This window comes from Vidua macroura, chromosome 25 (genome assembly GCF_024509145.1).
Source record: "Vidua macroura isolate BioBank_ID:100142 chromosome 25, ASM2450914v1, whole genome shotgun sequence".
Lineage (NCBI taxonomy): Eukaryota > Metazoa > Chordata > Aves > Passeriformes > Viduidae > Vidua > Vidua macroura.
The window spans coordinates 2,204,025-2,220,845 of record NC_071595.1 but is presented as its reverse complement, the minus strand read 5'-3'; the positions used below and the strand labels follow the sequence as shown (position 1 = coordinate 2,220,845).

At 61.9% G+C, this 16,821-nt stretch overlaps 2 protein-coding genes across 8 annotated transcripts in view; both read right to left on the bottom strand.

Moving 5' to 3' along the window:
* Nucleotides 1-6,303: 6,303 nt before the first annotated feature.
* On the bottom strand, nt 6,304-7,530 carry NDUFS5 (NADH:ubiquinone oxidoreductase subunit S5). Its single transcript, XM_053998796.1, has 2 exons — nt 7,186-7,530; nt 6,304-6,531 (listed from the first exon to the last, which is right to left on the bottom strand). The coding sequence occupies exons 1-2, from the start codon at nt 7,399-7,401 to the stop codon at nt 6,427-6,429; spliced, it is 321 nt and encodes a 106-aa protein (XP_053854771.1). The 5' UTR covers nt 7,402-7,530; the 3' UTR covers nt 6,304-6,426.
* A 2,604-nt stretch (nt 7,531-10,134) lies between these two features.
* The window catches only part of AZIN2 (antizyme inhibitor 2), a 30,378-nt gene continuing 23,691 nt past the window's right edge, over nt 10,135-16,821 (bottom strand). For 2 of the 7 annotated variants that reach the window (XM_053998788.1, XM_053998787.1), the window contains exons 3-11: nt 14,370-14,544; nt 14,121-14,294; nt 13,280-13,452; nt 12,747-12,878; nt 12,279-12,444; nt 11,994-12,156; nt 11,313-11,425; nt 10,963-11,177; nt 10,135-10,640 (exon numbers count right to left, since the gene is read on the bottom strand). In XM_053998788.1, coding sequence (XP_053854763.1) covers nt 10,499-10,640; nt 10,963-11,177; nt 11,313-11,425; nt 11,994-12,156; nt 12,279-12,444; nt 12,747-12,878; nt 13,280-13,452; nt 14,121-14,294; nt 14,370-14,468 — 1,377 coding nt within the window. In that variant the 5' untranslated portion in view covers nt 14,469-14,544 and the 3' untranslated portion in view covers nt 10,135-10,498. Of the gene's footprint in view, nt 10,641-10,962; nt 11,178-11,312; nt 11,426-11,993; nt 12,157-12,278; nt 12,445-12,746; nt 12,879-13,279; nt 13,453-14,120; nt 14,295-14,369; nt 14,545-15,640; nt 15,755-15,916; nt 16,141-16,219; nt 16,298-16,821 lie in introns of those variants that run through there. The other 5 variants (XM_053998786.1, XM_053998785.1, XM_053998789.1 and 2 more) reach the window with 5 other exon arrangements.

Below are 16,821 nucleotides of genomic sequence, written 5' to 3'. Positions count from 1 at the left end.
GAGCTCACTCCCACAAAGCCAAGTCCAACCTTTTGGGCTCGATTTCTTTGTGCTCAGCGCAAGAAGGAGCATCAGCTCGGCTCTGCCCTTTGTACCTGCAGGTTTTTCCCCTCTGAGAACGGGGATGGCTTTAAAAATCTTATTAATCATGGCAGAGGAAGGTGGTAGGGCTTTCTGGAGCACGCCGGGAGTGAGCTGTGCCGCGTACACACGCTGGGCAAATAAGCACCTTGCATGAGACATATTTAAAATAAATCTCATTGTGTCCTCTAGCACGGCCAGGAAAAATGCCTGAGACTCCTACAACCGATGTGCCGCGGCGCAGGAGCCGCCTCCATCACGCCGAGCCTTTCCTTATTCCCATCATTTAATCAGCAAAACAGGAACAAAGAGACCCAAAAAAACATTGAAAGAAACGGAGAAAGGATTCCATGAGTCATTCACCCCCCATTGAAAAGCTGCGAAAAAATGAATCGCGGCCCAAAACCGCGGCTCCCCGGGTAGCCCCGAGGGGCTCAGCCCGCGCCCTGCTTTTGGGGGACCCACGGGTGTGGGGCTGGGGGGGCTGCGGGGCCGGGCGCGGTTCGGTGCCCAGGGAGCGGCAGGGCCGGGGGCTGCGGGGGTTGGACCCGGGTTTGCAGCACGGGCGGGGGGGGGCAGCAGGTGCAGGAGGCAGCGGGGTGCGGGCACGGCTCTGCGGGGGCACACGGGGCCGGTGTGGCCCCCCCGGGTCCTGCTCCCACCTGGTCCTACCCTTTCTCCCGGCACTCTCCGGTGCCCGCAGCTCCAGCCCACCCCCGGCGGCTGCTGCCTCCTTTTCCCGGTCCATTCCCATCCCCACCCGCCGCCCTTCCGCGCTCCATCCCCGCTGCATCCCCGTGTCCTGCCCTTCCCGCTCCATCCCCCGCTCATCTCCCGCTCTGACCCTGCGCTTCCCCGCTCCATCCCCGGCCCATCCCCGCTCCATCCGCCGCCGTTCCCCGGTCCCTCCCCGGTGCGCAGCCCCCTGCCCGCAGCCCCGGCTCCGCTCACCCCCCGCCGGCGCTCCGGTACCGACTCGGCGCGGGCAGGACGCGGCGCTCCGGTGCCGGCCCGGCCCCGCCGTGCGCTCCCGGTCCGGCCGCTCCCGGCCCCGCCGTGCGCTCCCGCCGCCGCGGCGCCTCCCCCGGCCCGGCCCGGCCCTGCCCACCGGGCGGCGGGGAGCGGCGGGGGGGTCCCGGCCGCCTCCCGCCCCGCGCAGCCCCGGGACCGGCCCCGCCGCCCGCCCCTGCGCCAGCACAACCGGCACCTCCACCCCGGGCACCCCCGGGCCGGCCCCGGGCAACCCCCTCGGGGTTCCCAGCCTGCGCCCTCCAACCTGCCCGTGCTCCTCAGGGCGCCCCAACGCCTGCTGCCTCCCCGCCCTGCACCCCCATTTCACAGGGGGTCCCCCCGAACCACCCAGCAGCTCCCCGCACCCCACAGAGCCCCCCCCCCGGCATCCTCGCAGCATCCCCGTTCCATCCTCATCCTCCGGATCCCCCCAGGCCCAGGCTAATTAGAGCAGCCATCGATCGGGGATCGGGGCCAGCAGCCGCAGCCACGGCGCATCGCGGGGGACACGAGCAGGGTGCGGGGCACAGGCTCGGGAAGGTGCGGAGGGCCGCGCTGGGAGAGCCGTGAGCTGCCCAGCGCCTCACCTGCGGGGCAGCCGGGCATCCCAGCCGCAGCCGAATGTGTCCCAGCGCCAGCCGCGGCGCGGGCAGGGACACCAGGAGCAGCCCGAAGGGGTGGCGGAGCTGCAGGACAGCCCCAGCCGCCTGGCAGGAGGGAAGCAGGCTAAACCGCTCCGGCTGACGGCAGATCCAGCCGCCCCGCACCGACGGCGGCATCCAACGAGCAGCAGCAGCTCCGTGCCACGGCCCCGGGCCAGCGCGGCTGCTCCCGCGGCGCCGCACGCGGCCCGGCCAAGCCCGGCGCCCCGGTCCCCCCGGGGTCTCGGCGCACCCGAGAGCCCCGTGGGCATCTCTCCCCCGCCGGTTTTCAGATCTCATCCCAACACCTCTGCTTCCCCGGTGCGTGTTTTCCTGAGCGCTTCCAGCGACGGGGTGGGACGCGGTGCAGGACACGCGGCGTGGGGTGTGGTGACACCTGCTCTTGGACGCAGCTTGGGATGTGGCTGGAGAGGAGCACGTGTTGCCCTGCGGCCCTGCCCGCTGGGATGCAGGGATGGGGAGGAAGCACCTGGCCAAAACCTGCCCGGGTGTGGACACACCAGTGGGGTGACCCCACAGATGCAGGGGCAAGGCCTCGAAGACACGAGGTCCAGCTGGGAATGAGGCTGTGAGTTCTGGGATCTGGGAACCCTCTTGGGCTGCAGCCAGGCCAGACTGGTGCTGGGGAACTGCGGGCAGAGTAAAGGGTGCACTGGAAAAGGGTGTGCTTGTGGGCTGGCACCAGTCCCACCACCCCAATGACAAGGTGACAGTGACAGGGCCATCACCCTGGTGCCACCTGATGGATAAACGCACTCGGGGGGGGCTGTGGTTCCCATCATTACAGGGGACCCCAAAACCCGTGAGAGCTGTGGAGCAGGGAAGGCTCATCCCGGCAGAGCCGGCAGCCCCAGAGGCGTTGGGAGGAGGGAAGCGCCTGGAGAGCCAGACGCTGCCGCAGCGCCGTTCCCAAAGCTCCCGGACGGGTTGGGCGGCTCAGCCGCGTGTCTGCAGCGCTGCCGGCCCCGAGAGCGCGGCCACGGCCGGCCCGGCCCCGGGCACACGCCGGGGTGTTGCCGTGACACCCTCGGTCACCCCCGCTGCCCGCCTTGGTGACCGGGCACCGCTCGCCCTCGGGACAGCACGCAGGGTTCACGGCCCGCCCGGCTGCGGGAAGTCCGGTGCTGGCTGCGGGGTGACGCGTGCCTTTGTCACCCCGTGTGTCACCAGCCGGGCTCCAGCCTCCTCCCTCACGGTGCTCTGGGAGCAAACCCAGCCAATTCCAGCCGTGCTGAATCCCGGAGGAGTGCGGGCGGCTGGGAGACGGCGCCGGTTCCAGCCCGCGTGGATCTCACACCCGGAACGCGCTTCCCGAAATCCCTCGCAGCGCCGGGAGGCGCTGGATTATTTGTGCTGCGAATCTGGGTTAGGATCGTGCGTTGTTTTGCCTACGTGGAGACAGGGAGTCGTTATTTTTGGGAGGAAGGGGGAGGCAGGCTCTCCCTAAATCATTTCATTTCCCTGTTCCTGCGCTGCTCAGCAGGATTGAGGGGACCCCTGGGACCCCGAGTGACGAGACCTCGGACATCCACAGGGATGCAGGGAGATGTCTCCTGGTGCAAATCAGCCAGAACCCGACTCTGCCCCAAGAACTGTCCCCTCTCCCTCATTAAAACCTCTGCCCAAGCCCAGGGCTGAAATCTGCCTTTTCCCTTGACTTTTGATAAATTATTCATCTCCTGAGAGTTGTTTGTTCCCCCTCTCCAAGGCAGAGAAGAGCTGCAGACGATGCACAGCACATGCAGGGCTGTGGGAGCTGCAGGAGGTGGGGGCTCAGCCCAACTCCCACTCCTGGGAGCTAAGGGTTGTAGGAAAATGGGAATGAGGGGCTGGGGGCAGGGATGGTGCTCTGCCCTCACTGGCTCCTGCCCAGCCAGTGTCCATGGCAGAAGCAGCTCCCCACGGAGAATTCCCACCCCATCCCAGCCCCGGTGCCTCCCACCCAGCTGGGACGTGGCATCACCCCGTGCCAAAAAAGCGACAAAAAAGGCAAAGAGAAAAATATAAATTTGGAACTACTACAGGCTGGATATGGATCCTGTTCAGGCTTCGTGGTGAACCACACTGTGGAGCTGAGGATGCTCCAAATCCCTTTGCCCAGGGGAACTCGGTCACGATCCATTTTCGATCCCTGCTGCTCAGCCAGAGCCTCGGCCTCGGTCTCCTCCCAGCAGAGCTGGGACGTGTTTTTATTTTAATCTCTCCATAAATTTGATTGTTTTCATCACGTCTTTGATTATTCCCTTTATTGGTGAAATTCCTGACAGAGCTTTTAACTGGAGCAAATGGATCCTCCTGGCTGTGGCTGCACCAACGCCGATCGCCGGAGCAATTAGATTTTGAACGGATCTAAAGAGCCACTCGGGAGCCAGGAGCGTTCAGATGCATCCCAGTATTTCCTCCAGCATCTGGAGTGCTCGATGGGATGAGTCACTCTCCACACCAGCGAGCTGCCAGGACTTTTGCTGAGCCTGGTTTTTTTCCCTCCTCTCCCTGGAAAAGCAACACTTCTAATCAAAACAGGTTTTTTTCCCCCAAAACAGCAATTCCTGGGAGTTTTGGCCCCTGCTGCCGTGTGGCTCCGGGTGCCACCAGCCCTCACATCCAGCCTGGGAGGAAGTTGTGATGCCACTGGCAAAGCCTCCACCAGAAAAGTCATCCCCAAAGTCTTCTCTGCACTCCCGGTGCCTCCAGCAGTGCACAACTCTTTGGGAAAGGGAATTGATAATAATTAATCATCATCCATAATGAGCGATTGCAAGTGTGGATGCTCATGAAGATTTGACCTCCTGGCTGGCTCCGCTTCCCAAATTTCCATCCATGGCTGAAACCCAGGGACTGGCCCTGGGGAGTTGTGATTTGGGGAGGGATCAGCTCCTGGAATAGCTGAGCCCTGCTCAGACCTTTTGGGTGCTCCATGTGGGCCCCCACATCCACAGTCCCATCCCCTCCCTCACTCCTCCTCCCCGGATCCCCCCAGGAGAGTTCACCGAGGATAAATCACTCCAATGGCTCCGTGGCACTGCTCAATTTCCATCCCCAGCACCATTTCCCCCCTTTATCCATCCTTTATTTGTTCTGGCAGCTCTGTAACCTCCCCAGTCCTTTTCCACCTGAAGCCACTCCCTTTTCCTCACGTGGTCCCCATGTTTTCCCTGTGTTTCCCTCCTCAGAGCTCCTCCTTGCCCATTTTTACAGCTGGAATGCTGAGATCCACGGAGCACTGATATCCTGACGTTGGTTTTCCTCTGCTCAAACTCATCACCACCAGAATTTTCATATTTAAAGCAGCAATCAGAATCCCTGAGGATTATCAATCTCCATCAGTTACTGCAAGGACAGCCAGGAATTAGCAAGGATCCAGCCAGGATGGGGTCTTGGGTCATTTATTCCTGCTTTGGGCAGGAAACAGGAGAAAAATATCAAAATTGATGAAAAAAAAATTGTTAGAAGGGCATTATTTCCAGAGTTATCCAAATGAGAGGGAACACACGGGGCAGGGTGAGGATCAGCAGTGCCAAACGAAGGCAGGCACAGGGAAGAGCCAGTCCTGGGACGTGGATGTGCCCCTGGCTCAGAGGATTTGATCCCAGACTGGGAATTTGGAGCTCTCCAGTGCCACCCTCCCCCAGTGCCTGCCCTGCCAGGGACAATCGTGGCTGCAGCCCCGGCTGTGACTCAGAATCCATCTGGGCTGCAGCAACGGATCCATCTGGGCCTGGGGGAAGGGACAAGGCTCAGGCAGGGCTTGGGAAGGACGATTTGGGGGGAGCTGAGGGACAGGGGCTTGTGAGGAGCAGCAGAAATGCCAGGAAAAGCTCAAACCCTGCTGGGATGGCTCCTGAGAGGCCATCGCTGCCCTGTGAAATCCAGGGAAGGGTTTTTCCAGTGCACTTTGTTCCAAGGGGAAATAACAGAGCCCTCCTGGCTCAGATCCCTGCCCTGGACACCCTGGGATGGCTCAGAGCCCCCAAAAACAGCAGCCAGCTGTGATCCCTCGTATCCAAGGGCTCAGCAATCCCTGGGGTCAGGGATCCATGGGACTCCTCTCCAGGAGGGCTCCTGTGCCCAGCATGGGATTCGTGCCCCAGGAAGCAGGGGGCTGGAATGTCCCTCCTGGAATGTCCCTTGTGTCACTTCCCTGCCGTGCTGGGCTCAGCCTTTGTCATCCCAGCAGGGGGATTTGGGATCAGGAATCTGCCAGCAAAGATCCAGCACGAACTCCAGCAGCAGCAGCACTAAAAACGTGGGTTAAAGCACAGAGCTGGCCACTCTGCACTTCCAGGGACTCTCCTGCTTCAGTGCTGCTCCAAAACTGAGGGAAAAACTCTCCTTGGGAGGGAAAAACCCCCTGGGCTGTGCCAGGCCCTCCATGGATCCTGCTGGCATTTCAAAGCCCCCAGTGAGGAAATCTGCCTCCCACACTCTGAAAAGCCAGGAGAGATCCCAAATCCATCCACTTCCACTCTGAATCCGTGTGGAAACGAGGCGTTTTTCCCCCCTCCATAAAAAAAAAAAAAAAAAAAGAAAGACAAGACAGAGGCACGGAGACATTCCAAAGGGATATTTACTGCCCCAGCAGTGCCCGACCTGAGGCTGCTCCCCTCCAGCCACAGCAGGGCCCCTGCCCCGGGCTCTGTGGCTTTTCTTCCAAGAGGAATCCCAGCGGCAATCACGGCCTGGGCTCCTCCTTGCCCATGTGGTGCTCGGGGGGTGTGTACTTCCCCTGCTTGATCATCTTGTCCCGCTGCTCCAAGATCATCCGGAGCCGTTGAGTCTGCCAGGGACACACGGGGGTCTCAGGGGGTCCCCAGGGCAGGTCCTGGCAGCCCCACGGATGTGGAACCCTCACTAACCCCACCCTGGGGCTCCTCGCTCGATTTTGAGGCTTTTCTCAAAGACTTTGGGGTTTTCAGGCTGTTCTGTACTGCTTTGGGTTTCCAGCCCCGTGCTCTGACCAGGATTTTGTCCTGGATGTGGCTGCTGCTGGAGGAGCGCTGCGGGCAGGGAGAAATGCCTGCTCCGTGCTGCCCCAAGACACGGAGCGGTTTGGTTGGGAGGGCACTAAAATCCCATCCCGTGCCACCCCCCGTGGGCAGGGACACCTTCCGCTACCCAGCTGGCTCCAAGCTGGCCTGGAACACTTCCAGGAACGGGGCAGCCGCGGCTTCTCCCGGCTCCTGCAGCCGCCGCAGGAACGGGGCAGGGGCTGCTGCGGGGCCAGACCCCCCCTCGCTCTGGCAATGAGCAGGCAGCGCTCCCCACCCTGGGCTGGAGCCCCCGAACCTTCCCCAGAGCATGGCCAGGAGCCTCTGCACGCTGTCCCCAGCCGGACCCAGCACCTCGAGTCGCCCCAGCGCGCACCTGGTGCCCCCCTTTGTCAGGACCCCCAGACCCCCGCGCCCCCCGAGGTGTCCCCCCGCTCACCCACCAGCTTGGTGCGCTTCATGCACTCCATGAAATCCTCGTACTCGAGCTGACACTCGCGCCGGGCGCGGATCTGGCCCAGCCCGTGCCCGCACTCCACCCACTCGCGCTCGAAGGCGTGGCAGGCCCCGGCCTGGCCGTGCGGCTGCGGCATGCTCTGCCGCAGCAGGAAGCTGTCCACATCGATGCCCAGCTGCTTCTGCAGGCCCAAGAACGGCATGGCTGCGCTCCTGTCGCGACACGGCCGCTGTCGCGCCGCCGACACCGCCGCCCCCCCTCACGGGCCCGCCGCCGTCCTTCACGGGCCTTTCGCGACGCCCCCGCCGTCAAGCGCAACCGACGTCGCGGCACCCTGTCGCGCTCGACGGCTGGGCGGAGCCGGAGAGAAGGACGGCACCACGCCCGCCCCGCCCTTGCGCTGTAGCGCCCCTGGCGGCTTGGAGGACTCGCTGCACGCCGCACCCAGCGCCCCCTGGCGGCCACGGTGCTCACGGCTCTCCCAGTGCTCCCAGTGTCCTCCCAGTGCTCCCAGTGCCCTCCCGGTGTCCTCCCAATGCTCCTGGTGCCCTCCCAGTGTCCTCCCAGTGCTCCCAGTGTCCTCCCAGTGCCCTCCCAGTGCCCTCCCGGTGTCCTCCCAGTGCCCTCCCAATGCTCCTGGTGCCCTCCCAGTGCTCCCAGTGCCCTCCCGGTGCCCTCCCAGTGCCCTCCCGGTGTCCTCCCAGTGTCCTCCCAGTGTCCTCCCAGTGTCTTCCCAATGCTCCCAGTGCTCCCAGTGCCCTCCCAGTGCCCTCCCAATGCTCCCAGTGCCCTCCCTGTGCCCTCACAGTGCCCTCACAATGCTCCCAGTGTCCTCTCAGTGCCCTCCCAGTGTCCTCCCAATGCTCCCAGTGCCCTCTCAGTGTCCTCCCAGTGCCCTCCCAGTGTCCTCCCAATGCTCCCAGTGTCCTCTCAGTGTCCTCCCAGTGTCCTCCCAGCGTCCTCCCAGTGCTCCCAGTGTCCTCCCAACGCTCCCAATGCTCCCAGTGCCCTCCCAGTGCCCTCCCAATGCTCCCAGTGTCCTCTCAGTGTCCTCCCAGTGCCCTCCCGGTGTCCTCCCAGTGCCCTCCCAGTGCCCTCCCAGTGTCCTCCCAGTGCCCTCCCAATGCTCCCAGTGCCCTCCCAGTGCTCCCAGTGCTCCCAGTGCCCTCCCGATGTCCTCCCAGTGCTCCCAGTGCCCTCCCGGTGTCCTCCCAGTGCTCCCAGCGTCCTCCCAGTGCTCCCAGTGTCCTCCCAGTTTCCTCCTAGTGCTCCCAGTGCCCTCCCGGTGTCCTCCTGGTGCCCTCCCGGTGTCCTCCCAGTGCTCCCAGTGCCCTCCCAGTGCTCCCAGTGCCCTCCCGGTGCCCTCCCAGTGCTCCCAGTGTCCTCCCAATGCTCCCAGCGTCCTCCGAGTGCTCCCAGTGCCCTTCCAGTGCCCTCCCAGTGTCCTCCCAGTGTCATCCCAGTGCCCTCCCAGTGTCCTCCCAATGCTCCCAGTGCCCTCCCAGTGTCCTCCCGGTGCCCTCCCAGTGCTCCCAGTGCCCTCCCAGTGCCCTCCCAATGCTCCCAGTGTCCTCTCAGTGTCCTCCCAGTGCCCTCCCGGTGTCCTCCCAGTGCCCTCCCAGTGTCCTCCCAGTGCCCTCCCAATGCTCCCAGTGCCCTCCCAGTGCTCCCAGTGCTCCCAGTGCCCTCCCGATGTCCTCCCAGTGCTCCCAGTGCCCTCCCGGTGTCCTCCCAGTGCTCCCAGCGTCCTCCCAGTGCTCCCAGTGTCCTCCCAGTTTCCTCCTAGTGCTCCCAGTGCCCTCCCGGTGTCCTCCTGGTGCCCTCCCGGTGTCCTCCCAGTGCTCCCAGTGCCCTCCCAGTGCTCCCAGTGCCCTCCCGGTGCCCTCCCAGTGCTCCCAGTGTCCTCCCAATGCTCCCAGCGTCCTCCGAGTGCTCCCAGTGCCCTTCCAGTGCCCTCCCAGTGTCCTCCCAGTGTCATCCCAGTGCCCTCCCAGTGTCCTCCCAATGCTCCCAGTGCTCCCAGTGTCCTCCCGGTGCCCTCCCGGTGCTCCCAGTGCCCTCCCAGTGCCCTTCCAATGCTCCCAGTGTCCTCCCAGTGCCCTCCCAATGCTCCCAGTGTCCTCTCAGTGTCCTCCCAGTGCCCTCCCAGTGTCCTCTCAGTGTCCTCCCAGTGCTCCCAGTGCCCTCCCAGTGTCCTCTTAGTGTCCTCCCTCTGTCCTCCCTCTGTCCTCATCCCAGTGCTCCAGTGTCTTCCCAGTGTCCTCCCCGTCCCCCGGTGTCCTCCCAGTACAGTTCTCCCAGTGCCCTCTCAGTGCTCTCTCTGAGTCCCCAAACCTGGAGGAGACCAATGCACCCTCCCAGTGCTCCCAGTGCCTCCACCTCAGTGGCAGCCAGTGTCCCATTACTCCCAGTGCATCCCATTCCCATGATCCAAGGTCCTCCCAGTGCCCCCCAAGTTCTCCCAGTGCCCCCCAGCTCTTCCAGTGCCCCCCAGCTCTCCCAGTGCCCCCCAGTTCTCCCAGTTCCTGGCCTTCAGGGGTCTCAGGGGGCTGTACCCAGGGCAGGAGCCTTCGTGAAGCCTGACGAGCCCTCAGGAGCCAGGGAGATGCCACAAGGCCCAGGTCTGCCCCCCCCAGAGTCACCCACAAAACCTAAACCCACGCCCTATTTCCACACCCTCCCAAAATCCCAGGGGTCCCTCTGATCCCTGAAGAGAGCCCGAGGTTTGGGTGGACGGCCACGCCTTCCCTAACGAGCAAAGCCTCATTAAAAGCTGATTACAGAGGGATTCTCCAGCACAGGGTGAGGAGGAAGAGCCGGGCCTTCCTCACCCGACCCCTCAAGCCACGCTGGGCTACCAATGATCACCACCACTCCTAAAAACAGAGCCCAAAGCTGCCAAACCCCTTTGGAAGGCACCGCACACCGCACGAGCTGGAGGAGCAGGATTTATGGGACAGGATTTACCTCCAAATCCATGAGAGCAGAGCGGGGCGATGCCAGAGGCAGGATGGCATCTTCCCCCTCCCTGGCACTGCCATGGGATCCTTCCCCCCTCTGGTACCACCACAGGACCTCTCCCTTCTGGCACTGCCATGGGACTTTTCCCACTGTGGATTTTTAGGCTGTAAAAATCCTGCTTTTCCCTCTGTAGGATTTTTATCCCTCCAGCACCACCGTGGGACCTTTTCCCCTGGTGCTGCCATGGGATTTTTCCCACCCCGATACCATTATGGGACATTTCCCCTGGCAGTGCCACCACAGGACCTTTCCCACGGTGGCTCCTTCCCCGGAGCTGCTCAGATGATGCCAGCTGGAGCGAAGACAGGGGTGACACAAAGTGTCTCTGCCATCTCCCAGCCGCAGGACAGGGGTGTGCAGAGGCTCTCACGGTCGTCTTCAGTCTGGGGTGGCTTTCCCTGGAAGAGCTGGACGGCTTTCCTGCAAGTGGAGACACCCAAGGGAGAGCCAGGGGGAGGAGCAGCCCCTTGAGAATGGGATGGGGACGCTCCAGGGCTCTCCTGTCCCCCAGAAAAACAGCCAGAGGTGAGCTGGCTCTCTTTGCTCCAATGAAAAACTGCCTCAAATTTGATAATATTTTTAAAAATAGGATTTTTGCCCCTGAGGCCATGATTTCACCCTGAATTTCCAGGTTCTGGGATTCAGATTTCCCCCTCTCCCTTGGGCCAAGAGCCCAGGTGGAAGAGAAGCCAGCACCTCCCGCGGGACCCAGCCCTGCCCTCCCACCCTGCCCATCTCTTACCAGGCCACGCGGGACATGGCGTAGGTGACCCGTGCCTGGGGACCCGCCGTCAGCAGCGATGAGCTTGGCATGGTGTAGGCTCCCATGTTGCCAAAAACCAGCCAGTCCCCCACGTGCAGCTGGGGCAGCTCCAGCCCGTCGGCGATGCGATCCTCGGCGGGCCCCGGCGGGCCCCGCAGGCTGCTGCTGTGCCAGGGCTGCTCCGGGCACGGTCTCTGCGGGAAGAACGCGGCGTGAGGATGTCCCAGCGTCACACCGACCCCCAGATTCAACCCCGGGTGAATGGCAGACCCTCTGTGGCAGGGGGTTGGCTGACCCCCAGCTGTCCCCAGGGCAGGTGAGCCCCTCACCTTGTGCAGCCGAGGCCTGGGGCAGGGGCTGTCGAACAGGAGGCAGCTGAAGGCACCGTAGATGCCATCACTGAGGTGATAGACCAGGCTCTTCTTGCTGCCACACTCTTCCTCTGGAAGGGAGAGGGGAGAGGGCTCAGGGGGGCTCAGGGATACAGGGGACACATCTGGGAGCAGGGAGAGGGCTCAGGGGCACAGGAGACACATCTGGGAGCAGGGAGAGGGCTCAGGGGGGCTCAGGGACACAGGGGACACATCTGGGAGCAGGGAGAGGGCTCAGGGACACAGGGGACACATCTGGGAGCAGGGAGAGGGCTCAGGGACACAGGGGATACATCTGGGAGCAGGGAGAGGGCTCAGGGGGCTCAGGGACACAGGGGACACATCTGGGAGCAGGGAGAGGGCTCAGGGACACAGGGGACACATCTGGGAGCAGGGAGAGAGCTCAAGGGGGCTCAGGGACACAGGGGACACATCTGGGAGCAGGGAGAGAGCTCAGGGGGGCTCAGGGACACAGGGGACACATCTGGGAGCAGGGAGAGAGCTCAGGGGGGCTCAGGGACACAGGGGACACATCTGGGAGCGGGGAGAGGGCTCAGGGGGGCTCAGGGACACAAGGGACACATCTGGGAGCAGGGAGAGGGCTCAGGGGGGCTCAGGGACACAAGGGACACATCCTACCGTCAGAGCCAGGCTGCTCCATGGGGATCTCCTCCAAGGCAGTGATGCTGACAGCCAAGGTGAAGGCAGAGGTGACATAATAACGCCCAGGCCTGGCAACAACGTCCACCCCGCTGCCCTCGGGGAAGTACAAATCCAAGGCAGAGTTTATCCCGGCAGCGATCTGTGAGGGAAGAAAAAAGAACCTTCCTCTTGGTCAGCTGGGAATTCTTCAGGGAGCCAGACCCGGGGAGAGCTTCCAAGCTCATTCTCTGCCTGCTGAGGGCAGGTGTTGGAGGTTTGTACCTCTTCCAGCGGGGCTCTGGTGTCCTCAGTGCCGGGGAACCCCCCCCCGATGTCCAGGAGGTGCATGTGGTGTCCCAGCTCCGTGCCCATGTCAAACACCAGCTGTGCTGTGGCCACAGCCTGGGCCCAGGCCTGGGGCTCCAGCCCACGGCTCCCGAGGTGGAAGCTGAGGGCACAGACCCCGTCTCAGCAGGGTTTGATCATCCCCAGAGCACAGGGGACATGGCACTGGGTTTGGCACCCTCACAGCTTCCCACACGCCATCCCAAGCCAGACCCACAGAGCCCCACAGAGCCTTTCCTGGGGTCAAACCTGCCCCAAATTGGCCCCAGCAAGGTCAAATCCCTGCCTTCACCTCAATCCCAAGCAGAGCAGCTGGACCACTGCGTGGTTCCAGCAGGGCAGAGCTCCCCAGATCCCGATCCAGAGGGGCTGAGCACCCCTAGGGAAGGAGGCCCAGGGCTGTACCTGATGCCAACGACCTCCACAGCCTGTTCCTTCGCTGTCTCCAGCAGGTGCCGGCAGGATTTCAGCGTGCTCCCAAAGGTCATGCTCGGGTGGGCAGGAGGGATGGACTCAGCAGTGATCCCCAACAACATCCTGCACAGCAAAGCCACGCTGTGTTGAGGGGTCTCAGAATAACAGGATCACGAAAGGAAAAGCCTTTGAGGGCTGGAAAAGATCACTGAGTCCAAATATTAACCCCAACTATTAAGTCCAGTACTAAACCATGTCCCTGAGTACCACATCTACAAGGTTTTGAACGTTTCCAGAGATGATTAATCCACCCCTTTCCTGGGCAGCCTGTTCCACTGCCCAATCACCCCTTCAAATTTCTCCCCATATCCAATCTAAACATCCCCTGGCACCGCTTGAGGCCGTTCCTCTTGTCCTATCGCTTGGGGAAAGAGACAGACACCCACCTTGTACAACATCCTCTTGCCTCCCACAGCCCACCCCGTCCTCCAGCACCCACTCCAGTGGCACTGCCAGGCACCCACCTGGCACGGGGGTGGCTCCTGGCCACCTTGCTCAGCTCCACCTCGTTGTCGAAGGCCATCAGCCTGACCCCGCGGGTGGCCGCGTACCTGATGTGGGCGACCTGCTTGCAGGGGCTGCTGTAGAAGATCCTGTCAGCTGGGACCCCAATGCCTTGGACCCGGGTGATCTCTGCCTGCAGGGAGAAGGGGGACACGTGGGGCAGGTCCCCAGGAGCTGGGTGGGGACCAGCCACCAGCTCTGGGTCTTGGCCAGCCTGCAGTGCTGAGGAGGGCGAAGCGCCAGCATTGCAGCCTGGGCTTTTCCAGGGAAAAGCTACCAGAGCTCAAAGGGATCACAGTGGACTTTGTCCTGGCATGGGCAGGTTTGAAAACACCATGAGAATGGGAGAGGAAACAACTGGGGTTAGCAGGCCTGGGGCTGAGCCCTGGTCTGAGCTGTGACAACTCTTGCCCTTTCTCCTCTTGCCCTTTCTCGTCCTATTTAATTACATAAAAGTAAGTGATTTAATTCTGCCTCCTCCCTGGAAGTCTGGCTGTTGCAAATGACAAGCAGGAGGGAGCAAAAAGCTTTAGGCTCAGCCCTAAGGACACCAAGAGCTGGACAGCTGTGGCAGTGACACCCCAGGGATGTGCTGTGCCACCAGGCAGGACAGCAGCTCCAGAGAGAGCAATGTCAGCCAAAGGGGACAACACAGATGGGACAAGGAATTCTGAGCTGTGACAGCAGAGGGAGACTCCTGCCCCTGTAAATGTCACCTAGAGCACAGACTTAGGAAAGGAGAGTGAGCTCTGCCACTCCCCCACAAACATTTCCCCTGGAGCTGTCCTCCCACGGCTCTACCTTGTTGGCACAGGCAAATCCTGCCCCCAGCTCTGCCAGCAGCCGAATCACCCCTTCGCTGCCGTTGCATTTAACTGGGAAATAGGGTTTCACTCGGGGCAAGGCCTTCAGGAAACGCAGGTGTTTCTTCACGATGTCCCCAAGGTCTGCCACGAAGAAGGCCTGCTGGTCGCTCTAGGAGACAGCTGGAGTGAGCAGCAGCTCCAGGAGTGCCTTTTCCAAAGGCAGCAGCAGAGCATCAGCCCTCACCTCTTGGCACAGCTCCCCCAGGAGGGTCTCCAGGAGGTCTCTGGTGGTGAAGCCCTCCTCCACCATCAGGAAGTTGGATTCGTTCAAGTACCCGTTCATGGTGTGATGTTCTGGGCGTGGTGATGCTCCTTTAAAGCCTCCTGGAGTAGGGGATGGATTCTAAGGATGAGACACACTGTAAAAATGAAAGGAATGTTTAGGGGAAGGGTTCAGAAGCTCCATCAGCACGGACCACCCAGCCCATGGGTGCCCCTGGGTAGAGCTCTGAGCTGCTCTGCTCCAAACCAGCAGCTCAGCAGAGCCCTGCTGTGGGTTACAGCATCTTCCCCGGGGGAGGAGACACATTTCTCTGCAGTTCAGAGCTCTGTTTTGGCACACAGCAGCCTTGTCTCCATCAGCAGGCACCAGCACAGTCAACAACAAAGCCAACTGCACCACAAAGAGCAGAGATGCCTTTCTAGGCCAGGACAGGCCCCTTCACGCTCTGGAATGCAGCTGGATCTGCTGAGTGTTCAGTGGGGTGAGCATCCTTGGATGGATCCCAAATAGCTGAAGGCTCCTGGACCCACCTTCCCAGTGGAAAGCCCCAGTACAAGGCAGGCACAGCACAGGCCACTCGCTGACACCATCCAGCCTCAGGACAGCCTGGATCCCTGCTGTGGATGCAGTTCCACGGCTCTCCCGTGACACAGGGTGTGGAACAAGGGGACAATTGAGCAGCACGGAGGTTTTGGGCTCATCCTAGCAGAGCTTTAGCTTTGAGCTCACACCCTGAGCTTTAAGAATCTCCTGCCCTGGATCCAGCCTGGCCCATAACCCAGGGAGCTGATGAGCTAGCAGGGAACATTTCCACTCCAATAATCCAGGTCTAGCTCCAGGGCTCTTCCAGGAGCATGGACTCTCTGATTGGAAGTGCAGGAGGCAGAGGTTTCATTTCTCAGAGCTGCACACCCCCTCCTCCCCACAGAGACCTCCTGACAGCATTCCAGGGGGCACTGGGAGAAAGACCACGCTGACCCCGGAGCAGCAGGATGTTGTAATGCATTGAGCAAGCACCACCAGCCAATTCCAGACATGGGGAATGAGATGAAAAAAACATGTTTTGAAGCTCTTAGAGCTTCCTAAGCAGGAAAGGAGAGCAACTCCTCCAGCTTTACCCTTCACTCCCCATCACCAAACAGCACCCAGCCCACCCTGGTGGGGCACAGAAGGGATGAAATGGGTCACTCCTGTCAGAACTCGTGCCCCAGCCGCGGACATCCCCTCCTTACCACGCTCCAGTTGTCCCTGCCAGGTGTCCTGGTGTGCTGTCAGGGGGGCTCCCCGAGGAACGCCGAGCTCCTGCAGCAGCCCGAGGTGTAGCTGTGCCTGGGGGTCCGGGGTCTCTGGGGAGAAGCAGTGCAGGGGCTTAGGGAGGAAGAGGGGCACTGACAGCACAATGCCCTTCACCCCCATCCCTAAATTAGCAACTAGAGGCACTCTACAGCTCCCTTCTCACTGTGCCAGGCAAAGCAGCTCCCCCACAGCCCCCGCAAAAGCCCCCTTACCTCAGGAAGCATTTAAACAGATTCTGCCATGGGTATCCCAAGAGAATGAACCGGCTGTTTGTCCTGCCCCAGCTCCCTGCCTGCCCCGAGCCCCTGCAGAGGATGGGGGGGCTCTGCACCCCTTCTCTCCCAGCGCTGCCTCCCTGCTCTGCCTCCCAACCGTAGCCATGACAACCAAATCCAGCCACCCCATTGGCCGAGCCGCCTCCGAGCATCCTTCATCCCTTTTGGAGAACGCTCCCCCTCCTCGCCCACCCTCTCCCAAGGCTGGGGCTGCCCCCTGCAGTCACGCCGGGCTCTCACCGAGTCCCCGCAGCTCATCCCCAGCCTGGCAGCCCAGCCCTGCTTCCCGCGGCTGCGCATCCTGAGCACGGGGACCCTCGGGGGGGAAGAGAGCCCGAAATACCTCGGAAATGCTGCCAGGGAAACCAGGCTTCCTGCAGATTAAAGACTGAGCGGTGTTTGGCTGGGACTCCGGGGAGGGGGAGGTAGTTGGGAAGATGTCAGGGACTGATCCTGCCCTTGCTGAGCTGCTGCTGGTTTTGCTGGGTGCCCCAGTGGCAGATCCAGCTCTGCCATCAGTGCAGATGCTCTGTGTGATCTGTGAGAGCTGGATCTTGGACACGGTGCCACTGCTCCATCCCACAAACAGGAGATGGGCTCAGCAGGGATTTTTTAACTGTTCTTGTTAAACGTGCAGGTCCCTCTCTGGTGCTGCTGAGGAGCCAATATTCTCTCTGTGGAGGGGTGGCTGTCCCCACTGAGGGGGGAGTGAGAAGGACTGACTTATCCTGGGTTTTTGTATTCAACACCGTGGTCTTGGCTTTGCCACAGACTCTCCTGGCAACCAGGGCCAAGGAAGCTCTTGTCTGCTGTGAGATCCTGGCTGGTTTTGCCTGTGCTCT